Consider the following 23,229-nt stretch of genomic DNA (forward strand, 5'->3'; position numbering starts at 1 on the left):
GCAAAATTGAACCATGAAACTGGCGCCACAAGAAGGAAATATTGTTTTTTTCACTCCAGGTTCTTTCTCATCCGAAAAGGCAAAACAGAGCAATTGAAATCTGATGCCCACAAGCACATTAAAAGGAAACATTCTGGTTCATATTTCATCACAGGTCATTGTAGTGATAGCAGACTGATGCCCTAAATACACGTTGAGAGAATAGGGAGGGGTATTTACCACAGAAGGCAAATGCCAAGCTGCAAATTCCTCCTACTCTGAGTATCCAAGAGATAAATGATGCATAACATGCAAAAACTGTTTTTAACACACCAAGTTCCTCACGTTTTGCTTTGGTTTATAGTTTTGTCCACCCAGTAAATGTCAGTAGGTGTGGCTTGCTGGAATCTATCAAGGGAAAAAATCAGGAAATATGATAATTATCACACAACTCATAATTCTGATCACTCTGCAAAGGGAAGCATCCTTTACAACGCAACTTTTACCACGCAGTGCCTTTACGACGCAACTTTTACAACGCAAACTATTACAACGCATTGCGCTGGGGGGCGCTCTAGGATAGGGAATAAGTTTAATTTACTATCCAACACCTTCCCTAGTGTCCACGGGGACTGGAGTTGGAATAGTAAATTAAACTATTCACTATCCAGCACCCCAAAGCGCTATGCGTTGTAAAGGTTTGCATTGTAAAAAACGTGTTGTAAAGGCATGCGATGTAAAAGCATGCGTTGTAATGTCATACATCCCTCTGCAAATAAGTGTTTACACGGGGACTGCAATGTAGCCTTTAAACTGTAATGAGACTGGATGGTGGCACTGTATATTCCAGTTCTGGCAACAACAATGAAATATCTTCCATTCACAGTGGGTGTCAGGCGTTTTCAAATCAGGGACTGGGTTTTGGCCTCACATGGTCAACTCAAGTGTTTCTCAAAAGTGATAGCAGTGGAGACTGCTTATTTGCATTCGCTAGTAACACAGCTGTGACTGATTTCTGAAGTATGCCTCTAAGGAAAAGGTGTTGCTAAACAGCTGGAGTTCTTTCCTGAACCTCCCAGGTTGGAAACTTTCACCAAGTAGACAGTAAGGTGTTGATAATGCGTATATTGACGATAAATAGTCAATTTATTGGTATTCTTGATGATAACGCATGTGAATGGCAATAAAAATGGCAATAAAATGTGTTTTCTGTTTTTAAGTTTCTGGTGGTGGCTACTATATCATAGAATGTTTACCTATTGATCCTGATAGCATCTCGTATCGACTGATTGCTTTATAAATTTGCACTTTTAAGGCGCTACATAACAAGGATAGGATAATAATACTGATGTAGCTGTCACTTTTACTTTGATGATGCATATCATATTAATCTAATTATGAGGTGCTCTTCCATCCACAGAGAAGTATTTCTTTATTTCCATTTATTTACTCTCTAATGACATTGAGCCATAACCTTAGAAGACTGATGTTGAAAAGTGGTTAAAGTGACCTTCTACCTAAGAATTAGGACAACAGTGGGCAAGACCATCCCTCTTGATCCCAAATACGTCCTACTGGGTGTACTAGGAGATGTAGATGACCCCGTGGCATAACTCATTTTCTGTAATCTGGGACTGGTGGTGGCTAAGCGTGATGTGGCATTTCATTGTGGGGTGCCTGGGACCCAACCCTGCAAGAATGAAGAAGGGGGATGGACTTTACATGGCATCTGAGTGGGTCAGATACAAGAGTAGGGGGCTCCCGGACATGTTCCACAAGGTCTGGGGGAGGGGGTTGGTTGAGATATTACGACATGCACATCCCATCTGAAGCTGTGAATCCCTTGACATGACCTAGTGTTGCAATATATGTAGGGGTGTGGTCATATTCATTATTTAAATGCATCCTATCTATTGATGTGTCATCTTGCTCATTGTTCTACTTGGGTGGGTGGGGGGCAGGTTGTGGGTGTGTTGATGCTCCTCTACTGTTTAATACTCATATTTCAGTTTGTGTTTGTGCCTTCTTGCACTGTTTGATGGAATTACATAGGACTCAAAGAAAACCAAATAAAGATTTTTTTTTTAAAGAATTACAACAACAATGTGCCTTTCTGTAAAATGATTTAGTCATGACTTAACCTGGGCTAAATTCCACGTGTCTGTGGAAAATTGTAAATATTTCATTATAGAACCAGGTTTATTTTGCAGTTTCTTGCCTATTTCCAAAATTCCAATTTGATTTTGTGTCACGGTTTCAAAAGATTGCCAAATAATGCTGAAATGTGGGTAGGTGTCAAGGAATGTATCTAAAATATGTTAAATGGCAACATGTGGAAGTAACCTGTCTCAGTAAACTCAGATCTAACTGTCCTATTGAATGTCCTGACTAAATGACTGTTTAACATTTCCTGTACCCAGGCGGCTTTGAGTGTCACAGAGATGGCTCTCGCTCTGAACAGGTACATCTGCTCAGCGGTGCTGCCGGTGCTGACACGGTGCGCTCCCCTGTTCTCCGGCACCGAACACTATGCATCGCTGGTTGACTCAACGCTTCACACGATCTACAGGCTGTCCAAGGGCCGGTCCCTCACTAAGGCGCAGAGGGACACCATTGAGGAGTGCCTGCTTGCTATTTGCCAGTAAGTATGACACTTCCCCAGGCTCTCTTCATGGGTACTATAGGACAGATTTTATGGTCTTCTGTGTGCTGAAATGCTCCTTTGGAAAATCTCACTTCAGTGCTTTCAAGCATATCTGTAACAAGGACTTTTACAGTAAGTTGTGTTGATTCATTGTTGAGGTGTTTTGTGTTCTTGTTCTATTAAATGTTAATGCGGTTCCAGGTTCTTAGCAGCTCTGGTGCTGCTGATGCTGGAACCACACTGTCATTCAAGCATTCACCTTCCTTCCTAAACAAACCCTAATGCTGATCTGCTGCATTGTACCATATTAATGACGATTCGGGATGTTTCTTTAAGTAACAACCAATCATCTACCTTTGTGGCAAAAATACTTTAAAGTATTTCTCTTCATTTGGTACTATAAAAAATAAAATAGAATACATCACGAGGATCACATACGGCAACCATATAAAAAAATAAAACAAATCTTTAATAACTTTTTATGGGTATGAATGAGACTAGCACAATAATTAAATATATCTTCTGGTTAGGACAGTATCTTTGCAGTTCATTCCAAAGCCCATCGAAACCCACAATAGAACCAAGCAACACTGGCAGCTAACCCTATCACATGGCCGCAGCAACAGTGAGGCGCTTACAACTTAGGGCAGCACCGGTTAGAAGTAACAAATTAGAACTTGCTTAGATTGCAATGCTTCTCTGATTTGGCAAAGGTGAACTAGAGATTTTACAGAGGTAGTTAAGGGATAGTCCTTGTATTGCCTTCCAGATAATCCACTGTACTGCCACCTTAATCTCTGTAGCAACAAATGGTCCAACTAAGGTCTGTTTGCAGGCTTGAGATACCGTATGTTCTTATTTCCACAAATTGTTTTACATAGCGTGTAGTATCACAATCAGCGGCTGCACACATCAAGGGTAGACTCATTTACAATAAGAACACAAAAAGCTTTGAAAAATGCATTCCTTGACTTCTAGCTATCCCATGTTTAATTTCCATTAGGGGGAGTGTCATTGCAGGTGAAAATTACCCATCTTAAAATCGGAGGAAAGCTGGGGGGGGGAGTGGTGAAAGATAGCTCTACTTCAAAGATTACTCATGAGTTCTGGTCTCTTGGCAACGGCTCAGGGGAAATCATAAGTCCTGAGGCCAATCAAATGAAGACATTGCAGATAATGTAGAGCATAATTCCAAGACCCCAGTATTGCTTGCCATGAGGCATTGTTAGTTCTCAGACATCTAAATCTTTAAAGAAACCCGGCTAGCAGAGATAACATTTCTGTCCAAAGATCCACCAGGATCCAGGTATCGTCAGTGTAGATTTAGCACTGCAGACTACAGACCACAATATTCCTCACCAGAGGGATATTTAGCTGTTAAGTAGAACCTGTGATAGTGCTGAGCTTTGGGGTACTCCACATCACAAGCCATGAGATTTTGCGGCAAATTGATTTCAAAGAACTTGTTGCAGTGATCAAAATTATACTATCCATTTTAGTACCCCACCACTCATACCCAGAACATGTTTCAGATGAGTGAGAAGAGGCTTGTGGTCATCGTAGACAGAAGTTAGAAACGCCATATTGTGGCCCTTATGTCAGACTTCCGTTAATTGTTTCCTAGATATCTTTAACAGTTGTCCCATGACCTCTGAGAATCCAGAAGCCTGAGGCATAATTTGAAACTATAGAATAATGTTCTAAGTTTTTCTTCATACAGGTAGTAATAACACGGTCTATTACCTTAGAGTGTGGATTATTCCATATTTAGAAGGAATGCTAGCAGTAAGAAGATCGAGGGCGGCCTTTTTTCAGTACACTTAGTTTTGCCTCATCTGGGCAGATCCCACTCTTATATCCTTAATGAAAGCTAACCAGAGTAGGTGAAGCTTTAGGGGAAGATGGTGCAGTCATTGCGCAGGGAAATTGGATGTTGCAGGATGCTCAGCTTGCAGGTGAACATCATTGAGTGTAAACCATCCTGACATTTCCTTGGTTGCAGTCATCCTATGAGGTGTTTCATGACCTGCAAGGTGTGTTGGTGGGGTGGGAGGTACCTGGGAGGGCCGCATCTGGTGAAAGATGTCAAACATGCACTTGTACCTCTCATGCTTAGTCAACGCCATGTGCTAGAAAAGAGGCATAGTCAAGCTTTATGAATGCCATTTCCAAGATGGTGGCCAGTCCACAGATAGCTGCATTAGGTTCCCAATCCAAGATGAAGTTGAATCTTTTCGCATGATCTCAGTGCCTGTTTGCATCATATATAAAGGAAGTATTAATGAGTGAGGGATGCATCGCAGCACATTTGTTACCCTATTTTTCATCACACTTATCACCCAGTGGTCACAATTTTTGTTTGGCCCTGGATTTTGCTTCTTGCAGCCTCGATTCCTGTCAATTGTTAGGTTTCTTTGCTAGGCTCTTTCCTCTTCCCTGAAGTCAGGGTGAACTTAGTCCCTTGCTTACAAACCTCTGCATAGTCTTCATCTTCAGTTAAAGGCTATAAGATTGCCAAGGAGGCTGTTTGCTCTTTATGACTTTTTCTTCCTAGCTAGGATCCTCCAAGGGCACCCCTATCGCTTTTCACATGTACTGTTAAGCGCAGGGTGGCACTGTGGCTTCTGGAAGGTGCAACACTTTCTTTGATCAAACAAGAAGGAAACTTAACAGACCTTCACAGTGTCCAGGCTTTGACACCTTCTCTGAAGAGAGGCAATCAGTGTAAGAGATATACATTCCACTAACCCACTGATATTTACCATGCACTGTGATATAGGTAGAAAGTCTAATTTCGATCCTAATGGGTATAAACTAGGAACCACAATTATCACACCAGATGGGGAAAATAGAAGAAACAAAGAAAATCCCTCATCTGGAATATTTGGCCAGTCTGCTACATCATTTTTTAAACTGTGTGACTCGAATTCAATTTGCCGCTTAATGTACGGATATTCCAGATGGATTGATGGTTCACTGAGTAGCTTGTTGGATGAGCTGAAGATAAGCCTAGTAGTAAGATGAAGATAGCCAAACAATATTGTATATAAAGTTTAAATATAATCAGTCTGCATTTGGATACCTCACGGGTGACAAGCAGCACTCTACCAATTCACCTGACATGACATTACCTTACCTTATATTACTGTGTAAAAGTGGCTTGTGACAGCAAAAGACTGCCCCAGCTTAATGTGGGCTGATATAGAGATATTAAGACTCTAATACAGCGCTGTCTACAGCAAACGTTCGTGCTGGGTGTCTGCTTACTGCAAAGTAAGTAAAAGGACAAAAGCTGGTAAGGTTACAAATACTGTTTAGACAGGTAAAATGCCCAGCTTCTCTAATACCATAGTCCATAACCAATGACTACTGTAGAGTTAGGTATTTCGTTACCAAACTATGGCCCCATAAAATAAAGGGCTTAGGATAATAGTAAGCTGGACCCAATATTGCCAAATATGCTGTAGGCCCTAGGTGGACTCTGCCCTGTTAACCTTAAATATGCGCAGAAAAGGTGAAATTGCCATGCCTAATGTTTTAAAGCAGATTTGTTGTATTTTTTTCTCGAGGAACTTGTAAAACTGTGACTCATACACACTTGCTGTGGTTATATCATTTATTAAGATTGATGGGAAAATGTCAGTGATTGAATTGTTTAAATGTATTAGATGATCTTAATTAGAGATATTATTGGTGTAGCATTCTTATGTTGTCCAAAGAGAAATTGTGTAATCAGGTTTGTGAACAATATCAAGTTATATCCTTATTTGCTACTACAACAGCCGATATGTGTTCAGCCCTCTATGGTACAGTAGTGTCTGGGGCTTTTGTAAAGGTTAAATTAGCCCTGTAGGAAGTCCAAGTAGCACATAAGTCTTACTCCAGTATTGGAACTTTCATAGATTCCCATTGCTTGTATCATTCCCCGTCGTCGGAATGGGAGCCTCGGTAATCATATACATATATATATATACCTAGGTAAATACACCCTAGTAGGTACAAAAAAATAAAAAATAGGCCTAGGCCTCATTATATTTTGTAGCCTATAGGTGTCCTTATGTAAAAAGACCCAAACTCATCCTAGCAACCAATCAGATTAGCCTCACCCTGTGGAACCTTCCCGAGAAAGCTCAGAACCTCAGATTTTCTACCGCATGGTTGATGCAGGGAGTCTCCTTAGAGCTCTGCTCTAATTTCTACTTTGAGGTATTATTTAAACAGTTTTTCTGTGAGGATTGTTTAAGTTTCAACTATGGCTGATAAAGAAAAGAAGAGCCTGTTCAGGTCTTGTGCCAGTTGTGGTAAAAAACGACTATGTAGAAGACAAGCACAAAGACTGTATATATTGTTTATATCCTGACCATAAGGCAGAGGAATGTAAACTATGTAGGATGATGTCTGTTAAGACCCTCCGGGACCGTGAGGGAAGATTACTAATTTGGCTCAGGAAGTTGGAAAAGAAGGAAGTTGTGGTTTCCAGTGATGAGGAGGTTGCCAGGTCGACGTCTTCCAAGACATCTCTGAAGAGGGGTATATCATCTGTGGAGGTATCATCTGAACCCCCCTCTAAGGCTGTGCGTGGGACCTCTGATAGGTCTGGCAAGCCCGAGCCTGGCGAATCTCCTCACGTAAGTGTAAAGGAGAGGGAAAGGCAAGCACCTCAGGTGCAGAAGGCAAAACTTGATGAGGGCTCGGCTGGGCCTTCACATCAAGAGAAAGTTTCTAAGTCCTTCAAGAAACCAACTGTAGAGGCTTCAACAGTGGTTAAGAAAGGCTCCAAGGCCTCTTCTGTGACTTTGTCTCCTCATCCGTCGACGAGCCATCCCGCGTCGAAGAAGACGACGACGACGACGACGGCGACGAGAATTTCGACGACGATGCCGTCGACGAAGAATATGTCGGCGGCGACGACGATCACTACGTCGACGGTAACCACCTCGTCGACGAATACAATCCCGTCGACGACGCCGGTACCGTCGACGGTGGCAATCACGTCGACGATGGCGGTCTCGTCGACGATGTCGACAATCCCGTCGACGATGGCGAACCAGTCGACGACGAAGATGATCTCGTCGACGGCCCCGTCGATGATGGCACCGGATATGGTGGATTCTTTTATGAAGAAGGAAGAGGAGGATAACACCTGACATGACATCACCTAGAAAGGTGACCCCATTCCCCCCAGCCCTGTTATTGGAAGAACAGGACTATTCTGAGGAGGAGAATGAGATGTATGGAGATGCTTATAGTCCATCGCAGTTGCATCTTAAATACCATGAGTCTGATGAGGAAGATGGGTATTATTGCCAGCAAGAGCAGCGACAGCAAACTCAGGTCGCATATCAGGAAGCCCAAGTACAGCAGGGCATGGTTTCTATGCCCATGAGCCTTTTGACGGACTTAAGGGCAATGCTGGAGGAATATAGGAGCAGAAAGGTGTCGCGACCAGTGGCAGATCAGGCGCAAGTTCAGCCAGAGGTGGTGGCAACTCAGTCGGTGCCCCCGGCACATGTGGAAGTAGAGGGGGAAGGTCATCGGCAGACACCGGACCAGGATGACACTTCAGATGAGGATGGAACAGGTGACAACCGTGATCAAAACCCGGATAGTGAATGGAATCAGTATATTATTCCGGATTCGGCTGCTCCGGTGCCGGACCTGATAGATTCAACTCCGGCGGATGTGGGAGGTTTCTTCAACTTAATGGAGAGAGCCACGGCACGCTTCAAGCTGGCAATGCCTACAACATCTACGGATTGTTTTTTATATGATTTTAAAGAGGCTTACCGTAAGGCAGTGCGTTCGATTCCCATTGTGGAGCATATATGGGAAGAGGGAAAGAAAGTCATGCTAGCCCCAGCGACGGTTATTCCAACTCTACCGCGCCTAGAGAAGAAGTATAAAGCTCCTGATGACAGTCCTGCCTGCTTGATTGGACAACCAAGACCGGACTCAGTCATATCGCAAGCAGCGCAGAAAAGATCGCGGAATCCTTCAGCCACCCTCACAACTCAACCAGACAAGGAGGGTAGAAGGTTAGACAATGCTGGGAAGCGGTTTTCATCAATGGCGAGCTTGCTGGTTCGGGCGGCCAATGCATTGGCTATTCTGGCGAGGTACGACCGCCAGATGTGGAGTGATGTCGCGGCATATATCGACCTACTGGCGGATGACCCTAAGGCCGAAGCACTGAAACTTCTTGAAGAAGGCCAACGTTCTTCTTCAGAAATGATTGACTGCGCGATGGACATCGCAACCACTTCATTCCGTGCTCTTGGTAGCGCGGCTGTTCTTAGACGGCAGGGTTGGCTGCGAGCAACTTACTTCCGGCCGGAAGTTCAAAATAAGATTCTTGACTTACCCTTTGATGTGGACATGTTATTTGGGAAACATGTCGATGACACCCTGCCGGGGATAAAGAAGGACACAGAGACTGCTAGAGCTCTTGGTACCCTACAATATAGGAAGACACCGTTCCGTGGAGCAAGAGGAAGAGGCTTCACTTCGCCAAGAGGTGGCTATCAGCAACAACGGTACTCTCAGCAGTCACAGTCGTACAGACCTCAGTACGGCAATCAGTATTATCAGAGGCAGTCACATTCTCAATCTTTCTCTCGTCAGAGTTCTCGTGGACGTCAGGGGCGTCAGGGCAAGGACGCTAGCAAGCGTCAATAGCGGCCTCCTGACTCTGCCAACTGTTCCTCCGCTCCATGGATCTCCAGTGGGCGGCAGGATAACTCAACATCTGAGCAGCTGGGAAGAAATAACATCGGATCAGTGGGTATTGAATATCATCCAACACGGGCATACGCTAGAATTCCAGGAATTTCCACCTACAAGAGCTCCCCACGCCACTACTTCGAAACATCTAAACCTTCTGCAGTTGGAAGCTCAACAAATGCTTCGGAAAGGGGCGATCCAATGTGTTCCCCTATCACAAAGAGGAGAAGGTTTCTATTCAAGATTTTTTCTGATCCGCAAAGCAAAGGACAAGTGGCGTCCAATCCTGGATTTGAGGGAGCTCAACACCTATCTCGTGAAACTGTCGTTTCGGATGATTTCACTCCAGGACATATTGCGCCTCTTTAATCCAGGCGACTTCATGGCTACGTTAGACCTGGAAGATGCCTATTTTCATATCCCGATCCACCCAGCTCACAGACGTTTCCTTCGCTTCACAGTAGGCAAGAGTCACTTCCAGTTCATGGTGCTCCCATTTGGATTAAGATCCGCACCCCGGATATTCACGAAGGTGCTGGCCCCGGTAGCGGCTTTTCTGAGAAGACAGTCGCTGGAAGTATTCCCGTACTTAGACGACTGGCTGCTGAAGGCACCAAGTTTACAAGCAGCGTCAGAGGCGGTGGAGACATGTTTGAATCTCTTCACTCATCTGGGTTTACAACTCAACAGAGAAAAATCGGTTCTTCAGCCAGCATGTTCAGTGAAGTTCCTGGGAGCAATACTCGATACTCAGGTGTGCAAAGCCTTCCCATCGGAAGAGAGACAAATGAAACTCATGTCCTCAGCCGCTCGATTACAAAAGAAAAGTTGGATGACAGTCAGGATGTACAAATCTCTTCTAGGGTCGATTTCATCCTGTATTCAATTGATTCCGCACTGCAGGCTGCGAATGCGCCCCTTGCAAGAGGAACTGGACCTTCAGTGGAAGCAGGTGGAAGGGTCCTTCAACGACAAGGTAACTGTCACCCAGTGGATGAAACAGTCAGTTTCATGGTGGATGAGAAGATCTCACCTCTCGGTGGGTCTCAGTTTCAGAGCGGCGCCAGCTCCTCGCGTCATTACAACAGACGCCTCCCTTCAGGGTTGGGGAGCGGTCATGCAGGATCTCCAGGTCAGTGGACACTGGACGCCAGGAGAACGTCGCTTACATATCAATGTTCTGGAGCTGAGAGCTATTCGATGGGCAATGTTGACTTTCCTTCCAAGGATTTCAAATTCGGCCATTCTAGTGCGTACGGACAACACCACTGCAATGCATTACATCAACAAGCAGGGAGGCACAAGATCGCCACTGCTTTCTCAGGAGGCCCAGCTGCTATGGGAATGGGCAATCTCACAGAACATCAGGCTCGTGGTGGAACACCTTCCAGGAGTATACAACACGAAGGCGGATACGCTAAGCCGCCTGAAGGCAGTCTCACACGAGTGGGAATTGGACGACGCAGTGGTCAAGGACATCTTCTCCCGCTGGGGGACCCCAGCGATCGACCTGTTTGCCACCCCGTTCAACAAGAAATGCCGGTGTTACGCAAGCAGGGAACACCATCGAGGATCGCTGGGGAATGCCCTTTTGATGTCTTGGTCCGGCGCATTTGTTTACGCCTTTCCGCCATTTCCCCTCATTCCTCGAGTCCTCAAGAAACTCAAGATGGACAAGTGCAGGATGATACTGATAGCGCCCGCCTGGGCTCGCCAGTTCTGGTTCACGGAGTTGCTTCATCTGTCGGAGGAGCGGCCCATTCAACTTCGCTCCAACCAGACTCTTCTATCTATGTCCAACGGCTAGGTCCTCCACCCGAACCCGAGCTCGCTTCAGTTGACAGCATGGCTCCTGAACACAGAGAGTTTAAGGATCTAGACATTCCGGAGGAATGCAGGAACATATTTGTGAGAGGTTGGCCTGATAGGTGATGTTTCCAATTCTGGAACCACCGGTTATCAGACCAAACAATCCCTTATGGTGTCTGGTTGTAAGTCAACCTTGTTAGACAAGCTATTCTAGGGGTAGCATGGACTAAGCAGCCTAAAGGCTTAACTTAAGAGGTCGTGTTAAGCGAGCTGTTTTACCACATACAATCCTGTAATATCAAATGAAAGGACACCACACAAGTATATATTATAAAAATATATGTATTTATTACTAAAAACAATCCCCAGTATTCTTTATGAATAAAGGGGCACAAGCGTTAAATCAAAAGCACAGTTTAAACATACAAAGTTGCACAATTATGGATGAGGGCGGGGGGCCACTCAAACCATATACTAAACAAGTGGTATAAGAGATACCAATCGAACAGTGGTTAGGCCTAGGGCCTAGGGAATCGCTGGGAGCAGTCGGGACAAGCAATGCTGAAGTCGGGAGAGGCTCACGGGATTCGGGAGCAGTGCGGAAAGCGCACGCATGCACCAATGTTAACCAATGGTGCGTAAAAGTTGTAAAGTTAAAGTTTAAGGACACTTCCGCTGAACCTAGAGGAACAAAACTTAAGACACAGACCCTAGAGATGTGTACCAGTGTGGGAACACCGGCGGAGCAAAGTTACCTCACCCACAGGAAGCGGGTGCACAGGGTCGAAGTTGAGTCGGGTTTCGTCACGCAGGCTCTTGGTGCTTGAAGCTGAAAGGGCTGCAGGCGGGGTGAAAGAGAAGTGTCCGGTGGAGTCCAAGGGTGGACTCGAGTCGAAAAGTACCTGAAAGCAGAGGGGACAGAGTCTGGGTCACTCAGCAGTGACCAGGGTGGAACCAGGACGGAACCAGGCAATGTCGGGCGCAATCAGGTGGTCGTCGAGGAGCTTCTCTCCGCTGTCACGTGGGCTCTGGGGCATCTGCGATGTCCAGGAGCGGGTCACGATCTGTCCCACGAGGGCTCTCACCGTCGGCGCAGTCGGCTTCAAGTTTGGAGCAAACAACACTTGGCAAGAGCAATCCACGCGGAACCGGGAGATTGCTTCTCACTCGAACCAGGAGGGTCAGAGTGGGGGCTCCTTTTCAGGGGAGCTGGTGCAGATCTGGAGCAACCAGATTCGCAGGTCGAATTTCAAAGTTCGTCGGCACAGGGGCCACTAGCCGGCTGGCAAGTGACCGGGCCAACGCGTTGAGCCAAAAGAAGCAGAAGGGCCCCACGCAGCACTCGTCGAGTGTGGAGGGCTGAACTTCGGTGCAAGTGTGGCTCAGGGTTGGGGCTTCTCAAACCCCGGTGTACAGCTTCGAGGGTCACTCGTGGGCTGCACGGTCAGCGTCTCGTGGTCTTTCCAAGATGGCGTGCCCCACGCTTCCGGTCGCCTCCACGGGTCTCAGCTCTGCAGGGACTGTGGATCGGGCTGTAGGAAGGCAGGCAAGCTTGATCTCTTTGATCTCTGTCGCTCGAGTTCCGGCGGGAACTGCGACAAAGCAGACGTCGATGGCTGGATGGTGCCTGTTTGCACAGGGTGGTCACTCCTTGACCACAAGTGAGATTCTTCAGGCTTCTACGTCGAGTAGGATGTCGAAGGGTCCAGAGTTTCGTTTCTTATGTTTCATCAGGATAATCTGAAGTGCATTGGCACTGCTCCCAGTCTTATACTAATTTTGGGGGCTGGATTACCTGCTAGGTCCCCTCCTATGGGTGGGACCCAGGAAGTGGGTGGATACACCCCCTTCCTTTGATCCAGGCCGCCCTGGCACGAGGGCTGGAGTGCCCCAGAACCGGTTTGGCCGGATTATGCAAGGGGCAGCCTTGTGCGCCCCAAGCAGTGTCTGGTTTCTTTCAAACCTCCCTGCTACAATCCACTATCTCCTGTCTGGAGGGTGGTAACACCCCCCTGCGACAGGAAACCCTTTGTCCAAGCCCCATTTGGCTGAGTTTCGGTCAGCTTCAGGGGGTCAGACTCTTGTCTGTGGCGGAGGCATCCATTTTGTGGATCTAAGGTCCTTTTAGAAATTAACCGCATTTAAGTAAAGTAACATGTCTTACCCCTCTAGAGGGGTGGAATGCTATCCCCGTCGCCAGAACTGGCGAGGGGATAGTATTCCAAATCGTATGACACCTTACACGACATGTTTTGATAAAGCCAAACCAGAGTTGCTATATAACCGCGAGGATTATAAGGCACTTAAGAGTATATGGTATGGCATTATCCTGAAACAGCTTAGGGAGTTGTTCCCGACAGCTGCAGACAGGCTCAGCTCATGCTAGAGCTCCATCTCACATTAAACCACGCACTCTGCCTCCAGGATTGATGAGGCCGTCCATAGGAGTGGCTCACAGGTTAATATGTGTCCAGATATAGGTTTAGATATAGGTATACTATATCTAAGTAAGGGGTGATTACACCACCTTACCCCAGCTGAGTGATCAGCCAGTTGTGTCAATTTAAGAACCAGCCAGGGGTGGCAAAAGATATGCTGCAGCCCCTGGTAGGCCTTGGTGGCCCCTATGCCCTGGGCACCTATAGTGCATCATACAGGGGCTGACAAGGAGTCCATTTCCAATTATGGTATGTACCTAGGGTACATGGAATCCATTTTACAGAGAGAGCAGATGGCCTGGTGCCCTGATTAGCAGGGAACCAGGTCAACTAAGTAAAAAAAAACAGCTAAACACAGGCAAAAAATCTGGGGTAACCATAGTCAGGTAGCCACCTTCCTACACAACCCCCCCCCCCAAACGAAAGGAGATAAGGCTATCCTTGGCCAGGTAAGCCTATATTGCCTGAGTGGCCATATAAGGAAGTACCTGCACTAGCATGGGTACCCCCTGTCTCATGGTCCACTAAGCAGTCCCTCACCCTTGGGGTATTAGAGGGTCTCCACCATAGGGAATCACTACCTTGGGTGTGTTTATGCAAAATTAAAGGCTGGTTTGGATATGGAGTATTGAAGTAAAGCTCCACTAATTTAGGGCTTAGCTTCCTCCAATTATCTTCCACCAGGGGTGCCTTTCTTTCTTTAACTGAGTTGCACTGTGCTCTCAGGGTCAACCTCTGGCTACCTAAAGCTGGAGGTTGGGTCCCTCTGTTTGGCTTGCTGGAGGGACAGTTCAGGTTTGGGCCCTCTTGGTCCCAGGTTTGGCTGTGCCCAACAGAATCCATCTGTGGGAGGTCCCTTACTGTTTTTAAGGGGGCTCCCTCAGGAGTTTTTAAAGTTTTCACCTTACTAGGGCTACTAGTTTTGGTGCCCCTAATCTGTTGATGGGGGTGCTTTATTTGACAGGGGGCCCTCTGGGTCTCACTGTCCTTCTTGTCCTCTGCAGACCTGGGCTGGCTAAGGCAAGGGAGAGAGGGGCAGGTTACCTGCTCCAGACTGGGTCCCACCTGAGAAGGGTCCACTGACATCAGGGGTTCTGTCAGGCTAGGCCCAACCACCTCTGGGGCAGTTCCTTCATCAGGGGTAAGATCAGTTCCCTGAGGAGGCTGATCCTGTCCTAAAGTCTGGTGAGGGGGAGATTTCTCTTCCTCCTCCATGCTCTCAGTTTGTGTGGAGTTATCCATCATTTCAGGCTTCACAACACACATATCAGTTTGAGTTTGGGCTGTGCCATCACAGCCCCACCAACCTTTTCAGGAGGAGACTCAGTTTGGGTTTCTGCTGTTATCATAACAGCTTTGCTATTCTGTTCAGGAAGAGCTTTTGCTAAAGATGGGGCAGAGAGTTTCTCAGCCCTACCAACCTTTTCAGGAAGGACATCTTGGATTGGGGCTGTAACCATTACAGCCCCACTAACCTTTCCATTGGAATTTGCCATTCTAGAATGGGTTTCCTGTTCAACCTCAGCCCAGGCTGAGATTTCCAAATCATTACCAAGTAGGCAGTCTACAGGCAAGTTTGATGACACTGCCACTCTCTTTGGGCCAATGACACCTCCCCAGCTGAGACTCACTACTGCCATGGGATGATTTGTTTTGAGGCCATCAATGTTTGTCACCTGGTATGTGGCACCAGGTAAAAGTTGTTTAGAGGGGACTATACAGTCAGCCACCATGGTGATGCTAGCCCCGGTGTCTCTAAAAGCTTCAACTTTCAAACCATTGATGATGGGCTCTTGTCTATACTTGCTCAAGGTATTTGGGCAATCAGAGAAGTTGGCAAACCCCATGCCAGTCTCATAAACAAGATCATTGGGTGATGGGGACCTGGATAGGCCAGGGTCCACCTGAGCTCCAAAAGTAAACCCACCCAGATTCCTGGGTGTGCTCCCACTTCCTGGGGGATTACTGTTGACAGTAACAGGAGGTGTTGGAGCTGGCTTTGGAGGTATATTCTCTTTATTGCCATTCTTGGGACAACGGTTGTCTGTTTTGTAATGCCCAATCTGCTTACAGACATGGCAATAGGGCTTTTTCTCTGTTGAAGAAGTGTCTTGGGACCCACCCCCATTCTTGGAGTTTTGGGGCCTTGGGGAAGTCTTTTCTTTATTTTTATCCCACCGCTGCCACCAATGTGAGAAGTTGGCCTGATAGGTGATGTTTCCAATTCTGGAACCACCGGTTATCAGACCAAACAATCCCTTATGGTGTCTGGTTGTAAGTCAACCTTGTTAGACAAGCTATCCTAGGGATAGCATGGACTAAGCAGCCTAAAGGCTTAACTTAAGAGGTCGTGTTAAGCGAGCTGTTTTACCACATACAATCCTGTAATATCAAATGAAAGGACACCACACAAGTATATATTATAAAAATATATGTATTTATTACTAAAAACAATCCCCAGTATTCTTTATGAATAAAGGGGCACAAGCGTTAAATCAAAAGCACAGTTTAAACATACAAAGTTGCACAATTATGGATGAGGGCGGGGGCCACTCAAACCATATACTAAACAAGTGGTATAAGAGATACCAATCGAACAGTGGTTAGGCCTAGGGCCTAGGGAATCGCTGGGAGCAGTCGGGACAAGCAATGCTGAAGTCGGGAGAGGCCCACGGGATTCGGGAGCAGTGCGGAAAGCGCACGCATGCACCAATGTTAACCAATGGTGCGTAAAAGTTGTAAAGTTAAAGTTTAAGGACACTTCCGCTGAACCTAGAGGAACAAAACTTAAGACACAGACCCTAGAGATGTGTACCAGTGTGGGAACACCGGCGGAGCAAAGTTACCTCACCCACAGGAAGCGGGTGCACAGGGTCGAAGTTGAGTCGGGTTTCGTCACGCAGGCTCTTGGTGCTTGAAGCTGAAAGGGCTGCAGGCGGGGTGAAAGAGAAGTGTCCGGTGGAGTCCAAGGGTGGACTCGAGTCGAAAAGTACCTGAAAGCAGAGGGGACAGAGTCTGGGTCACTCAGCAGTGACCAGGGTGGAACCAGGACGGAACCAGGCAATGTCGGGCGCAATCAGGTGGTCGTCGAGGAGCTTCTCTCCGCTGTCACGTGGGCTCTGGGGCATCTGCGACGTCCAGGAGCGGGTCACGATCTGTCCCACAAGGGCTCTCACCGTCGGCGCAGTCGGCTTCAAGTTTGGAGCAAACAACACTTGGCAAGAGCAATCCACGCGGAACCGGGAGATTGCTTCTCACTCGAACCAGGAGGGTCAGAGTGGGGGCTCCTTTTCAGGGGAGCTGGTGCAGATCTGGAGCAACCAGATTCGCAGGTCGAATTTCAAAGTTCGTCGGCACAGGGGCCACTAGCCGGCTGGCAATTGACCGGGCCAACGCGTTGAGCCAAAAGAAGCAGAAGGGCCCCACGCAGCACTCGTCGAGTGTGGAGGGCTAAACTTCGGTGCAAGTGTGGCTCAGGGTTGGGGCTTCTCAAACCCCGGTGTACAGCTTCGAGGGTCACTCGTGGGCTGCACGGTCAGCGTCTCGTGGTCTTTCCAAGATGGCGTGCCCCACGCTTCCGGTCGCCTCCACGGGTCTCAGCTCTGCAGGGACTGTGGATCGGGCTGTAGGAAGGCAGGCAAGCTTGATCTCGTCGATCTCTGTCGCTCGAGTTCCGGCGGGAACTGCGACAAAGCAGACGTCGATGGCTGGATGGTGCCTGTTTGCACAGGGTGGTCACTCCTTGACCACAAGGGAGATTCTTCGGGCTTCTACGTCGAGTAGGATGTCGAAGGGTCCAGAGTTTCGTTTCTTATGTTTCATCAGGATAATCTGAAGTGCATTGGCACTGCTCCCAGTCTTATACTAATTTTGGGGGCTGGATTACCTGCTAGGTCCCCTCCTATGGGTGGGACCCAGGCAGTGGGTGGATACACCCCCTTCCTTTGATCCAGGCCGCCCTGGCATGAGGGCTGGAGTGCCCCAGAACCGGTTTGGCCGGATTATGCAAGGGGCAGCCTTGTGCGCCCCAAGCAGTGTCTGGTTTCTTTCAAACCTCCCTGCTACAATCCACTATCTCCTGTCTGGAGGGTGGTAACACCCCCCTGCGACAGGAAACCCTTTGTCCAAGCCCCATTTGGCTGAGTTTCGGTCAGCTTCAGGGGGTCAGACTCTTGTCTGTGGCAGAGGCATCCATTTTGTGGATCTAAGGTCCTTTTAGAAATTAACCGCATTTAAGTAAAGTAACATGTCTTACCCCTCTAGAGGGGTGGAATGCTATCCCCGTCGCCAGAACTGGCGAGGGGATAGTATTCCAAATCGTATGACACCTTACACGACATGTTTTGATAAAGCCAAACCAGAGTTGCTATATAACCGCGAGGATTATAAGGCACTCACGAGTATATGGTATGGCATTATCCTGAAACAGCTTAGGGAGTTGTTCCCGACAGCTGCAGACAGGCTCAGCTCATGCTAGAGCTCCATCTCACATTAAACCACGCACTCTGCCTCCAGGATTGATGAGGCCTTCCATAGGAGTGGCTCACAGGTTAATATGTGTCCAGATATAGGTTTAGATATAGGTATACTATATCTAAGTAAGGGGTGATTACACCACCTTACCCCAGCTGAGTGATCAGCCAGTTGTGTCAATTTAAGAACCAGCCAGGGGTGGCAAAAGATATGCTGCAGCCCCTGGTAGGCCTTGGTGGCCCCTATGCCCTGGGCACCTATAGTGCATCATACAGGGGCTGACAAGGAGTCCATTTCCAATTATGGTATGTACCTAGGGTACATGGAATCCATTTTACAGAGAGAGCAGATGGCCTGGTGCCCTGATTAGCAGGGAACCAGGTCAACTAAGTCAAAAAAAACAGCTAAACACAGGCAAAATATCTGGGGTAACCATAGTCAGGTAGCCACCTTCCTACAATATTAGCACAAGCAAGAGCTCCTAGTACTAATAAAACGTATAGAGCGAAATGGAAGAGGTTTTATTTATGGTGCCAGAGAGAAGGAGTGCAGCCATTCTCATCAGCTCCACATCACATATTGCCATACATTATTTCTTTGGCAAAGGCAGGTCTGGCTCATGCGTCCATCAAGGTCCACTTGGCGGCTATTTCCAGGTATAGAAGAACAAGATCTGGTCCTTCCCTGTTTTCAGCAAGAGTGATAAAACAGTTCCTGAAAGGACTCTTTAGAGTGTTTCCGCCAGTTCGGCCTCCACCTCCGGTTTGGCATCTTAATATGGTCCTGGCTCAACTGATGAGATCGCCATTTGAACCTATACATAAGGCAGAGTTGAAGTTCCTGTCATGGAAGGTGGCGCTTCTTCTAGCACTCACCTCGGCAAGGAGAGTGGGAGAACTTCAGGCCTTAACTATCAAGGAACCTTACTTGCAGTTCAAAAATGATACCCTGATCCTCCGAATGAACCCCAAGTTCATTCCGAAGGTACCGACAGACTTTCATCTTAATGAACCGGTGGTTCTGAACTCTTTTTTTCCTCGGCCTTCAATTCAGGCTGAGAGGACACTCCATTCTCTGGACGTTCAGAGATGTTTAAAATTCTATCTTCAACGCACAGCTGGCTTCCGAAAGACACCCCAACTATTTGTTGCTTTTGGTGCTCCAAGGAAAGGATTTCCTTTGTCGAAGCAGGGGATTTCCAGATGGATATCGAGTGCGATCCGTTTCTGTCACCAGGCGGCAGGCACGCCGTTGGAAGGGCAGGTGAAGGCGCACTCCACAAGATCGATCTCATCGTCTACAGCACTGTTTGAGGGAGTATCGATAAAGGATATTTGCAGAGCGGCCACCTGGAGCAGTATTCACTCATTCACGAGACACTACTGCCTTGATGCGGCTGCAAAGGGGGATTCGGCTGTTGGTCAAGCAGTCCTGAGAAATCTCTTCCAGTAAGAGGTGAGCTTTCCTCTCTTCCCTCCTTCCTGTTTTTTCTCACATTTCGTTGTTTATGCTAATGTTACTGATTGATGATTATTATGATCTGTTATATCATTGGTTGTGGATAGTTTTTATAACTATGTACGAAATGTTTGAGGCATGCTAACTGCTATCTACTCTGATACAAGCAATGGGAATCTATGAAAGTTTCAATACTGGAGTAAGAAACAAGTTACTTACCTGTAACTTTAGTTCTCCAGTATTGGTAACTTTCATAGATTCCCATGCACCCACCCGCCTCCCCTGGGACAGCTCACTTCTGGTCTAGGTGACTCTGTAGCATGGCAACGGCTACGAAAATCTGAGGTTCTGAGCTTTCTCAGGAAGGTTCCACAGGGTGAGGCTAATCTGATTGGTTGCTAGGATGAGTTTGGGTCTTTTTACATAAGGACACCTATAGGCTACAAAATATAATGAGGCCTAGGCCTATTTTTTATTTTTTTGTACCTACTAGGGTGTATTTACCTAGGTATATATATATATATATATATATGATTACCGAGGCTCCCATTCCGACGACGGGGAATGATACAAGCAATGGGAATCTATGAAAGTTACCAATACTGGAGAACTAAAGTTACAGGTAAGTAACTTGTTTCATCCCTATAATGTGCAGTCTCACGATGGATAGAGGATAACCCCTGAGATCTGGTCCTTACCCCAGTATTGGAACTTTCATAGATTCCCATGCTTTTGTATCATTCCCCATCGTCGGAATGGGAGACTCCCATTCCGACGACGGGGAATGATAAAAAAGCATGGGAATCTATGAAAGTTACCAATACTGGGGAACCAAAGTTACAGGTAAGTAACTTGTTTTCTTACCCCAGTATTGGAACTTTCAACTATTCCCATGCTTTTGTATCATTCCCCGTCGTCGGAATGGGAGTCTCCCATTCCGACGACGGGGAATGATACAAAAGCATGGGAATCTATGAAAGTTACCAATACTGGGGAACCAAAGTTACAGGTAAGTAACTTGTTTTCTTGTGCAGCAATATTGTTCCCTGAACCAGGTCACACCAGATTACTCTGGAATGATCTTTATTTGGATACCGTAAATTTGCTACACCAATAACTACAACAACTGTGCCAATAATAACTAAACAATGTCTAATAACATGGAAATATATATACTGTGATCATTGCGGTATCTTTGGGCTTTGCATTTCAACAGTGACATGCTCTGCTGTGATCCTTTTGGTCCTCAGTAACCTGATAGTCAATGACCACGTTTTTATAAAGCTGCAAATAGGTGGCAATATTGAATTTAGGGCAGAGATCTACAATCTTCAACAGGAACCCACATGAGTCTGATGATTGGGGACAGAGGAAGTCCACCTCTGCCCATCTTTTTTGCATAGTGCCTTGCACATTACATATGGCTCTTTTTGCTCCCTTGCAGGCACCTGAAACCAGCTATGCTGCAACAGCTGCTACGACGCCTTGTCTTCGATGTGCCTCTACTCACTGAGTACTGCAAGATGCCCCTTAAGGTAAAACAGATGCTCATAACGGGTCTTTGGGGAGCAGAACAAGTGAACTCACTTTATTTCATCATCAATAGAATGAATGTGAGATTAAGTGAAGTATGGAAGAAATGACTGCATCTGGTTCTAAAGCTCCATATGTGATCATTTGCTTTGTGATGCTGGTGCCGAAGATAAATATATAAGAATAGCATGTTTTGTGGGAAAACAAATTGATTTCCTAAGACATAAAGGAATCATTGTACCTTTATTCTTTTTCATGGGTCTCCATCAGCAGATCTTCATTAATTTTTATAACCACTTGTGTGTTGGATCCCAGAACACGTTTTCAAAAAACGTAAAAATGAAACAACCCTCTCATTATAAAAATAACAATGTCCATTTAAAGGTCATCATTTGTTTTACATTTTTGCCTTTTGGCTCCTCAGTTGCAACATTCAGCAGAGTGGCAGGCATTTTTTCTGCTCTGCGAGTAGGAAGCAATATAGAAGCCTCTTTTTATTTTTGTCCTTTTTGTAAGAGAAAAAAATGAAAGACAATTGTTGTCAAAAGCCTATAGCCTTCCATGTATGAAGCAATGCACTATCACTGTAAGGCAATGAAACACCTACTCAGCAGTAGAACTGAGCACAGTCAGCCGGTCCTGCAGTTCATTCCTCGGCTCTGCTAATAGGATCCCTGAACACAGGGCTTTTTACTTCACACAACGTGATTTATGTGCGCTTCCTTTTAAGATATTTTCTTTCAGATATGGTGGCATAATGAGTCAGTTTTTCGCAGATTCTGTTTTTTCTCTCGACCTCTGAAGGTCTCCTTTTGTCAGAAATTCAGCCATAATGTAGGTCTGTGGTGAAGATATTATTTTTTTTTACTTTAACTTAGCTTTGTGATATGTTTTTGTCTGAAAAGAATCTTTGTTCTGTGAGCCTGGATGTAGGGAGATAAAAATATTGATAGGCATTTCTGAACTTTAGTGTTCCGGGTCCTTTCATAAGTAAAGGGGCACCTTCCCCAGCCTGGAATAGAGCAGTGGACTTTAAGGACCAGAGTGGAAACTTGCGTTTTATGCTTCCCATCCCCAACAGCCGGAGAGGTTCGTTCAGAAGGGGTTCCAAGCTTTTTGCTCGGCCTAGAATGGCTCTATGATGTAATAGGCTCATTACTGCAAGAAGAGAACCTCTTGGTGTTAATATTCTCCATATTGATTAATCCTCTCTCAGTTCAATCAATCAATTAATCTGGATTTGTCTGGCGCTGCAAATCAGCCGTGAGGGTATCCAAGCGCCGAGCTCCTGAGTTCAATGAATTTCAACTTCTAGACATTCTAGAAGACTGCAAATAAATAGTATCTGAAACTCGAGCGGTGTCCACCAATAAAACAAACACAGCAACATGAAAATGTTTTTGTACAGGGTGTACTGAGCATGATTTCCTCCCCATATCTTCATTTCTTCAACAGATATTACCATATCTTCTGCACGTAGCAAGGCCAGGGCTGAACCCAGCTTCACTTAGTGTTCATCTGGCAGCAATTTCATGTTTTGAAAGTATATAGAACTAATTATATGTCTGGTTTAACAGGCTTGTCAAAGAGTTTCTTAAGGGTCTTTTTACAGTCTTTCCACCAATAAGACATTCTCCACCCTCATGGCAGTGAAATGTGGTGTTGTTTCAACTGATGAAGATTCCTTTCCTTTCAAGCCCATATATAGGGAAGAACTAAAGTATCTCTCTTGGAAGGTAGCCATTCTTTCATACCTAAGATCAACTAGAAGAGTCAGTGAAATTCAAACCCTTTCAATCAAGGAACCATTCCTCCAGTTCAGTGATCAGAGAGTCATCTGAAGTACAAATCCATATTTTATATCTAAAGTGCCGTCTGACTTCCACCGAAACATACCAGTGATTTTAAAAACATATTTTCAAAACTCAGACAGAAAGAGCACTTCATACTTTGGGTGTAAAGAGATGTTTGATGCTTTACATTGACTGATGCATTTGAATCTATGAGATACCAATACTGGAAAATATCGATTACAGGTAAGTCACTTTTTTCCTATTTCAATCATCAATGCTCATTTAATCTATCTCAAAAGGATGTAAAGTAGAGTCAGCCCTTTTGCGATGTGTACCTCTGATCCCTAGATCATACCAGGATATCTACTGTGAGCAGTTAATG

At 46.1% G+C, this 23,229-nt stretch overlaps 1 protein-coding gene across 1 annotated transcript in view; it reads left to right on the plus strand.

Annotated features, from left to right (window-relative positions):
• Positions 1 to 23,229, plus strand: part of RYR3 (ryanodine receptor 3) — a 1,933,484-nt gene that overhangs the window by 1,080,164 nt on the left and 830,091 nt on the right. Inside the window, exons 48-49 of the mRNA XM_078661960.1 lie at positions 2,400 to 2,620; positions 20,966 to 21,056. Coding sequence (XP_078518086.1) covers positions 2,400 to 2,620; positions 20,966 to 21,056 — 312 coding nt within the window. The remainder of the gene's footprint in view (positions 1 to 2,399; positions 2,621 to 20,965; positions 21,057 to 23,229) is intronic.

Source organism: Lissotriton helveticus, chromosome 9 (assembly GCF_964261635.1).
Source record: "Lissotriton helveticus chromosome 9, aLisHel1.1, whole genome shotgun sequence".
Taxonomy (NCBI): Eukaryota; Metazoa; Chordata; class Amphibia; order Caudata; family Salamandridae; genus Lissotriton; species Lissotriton helveticus.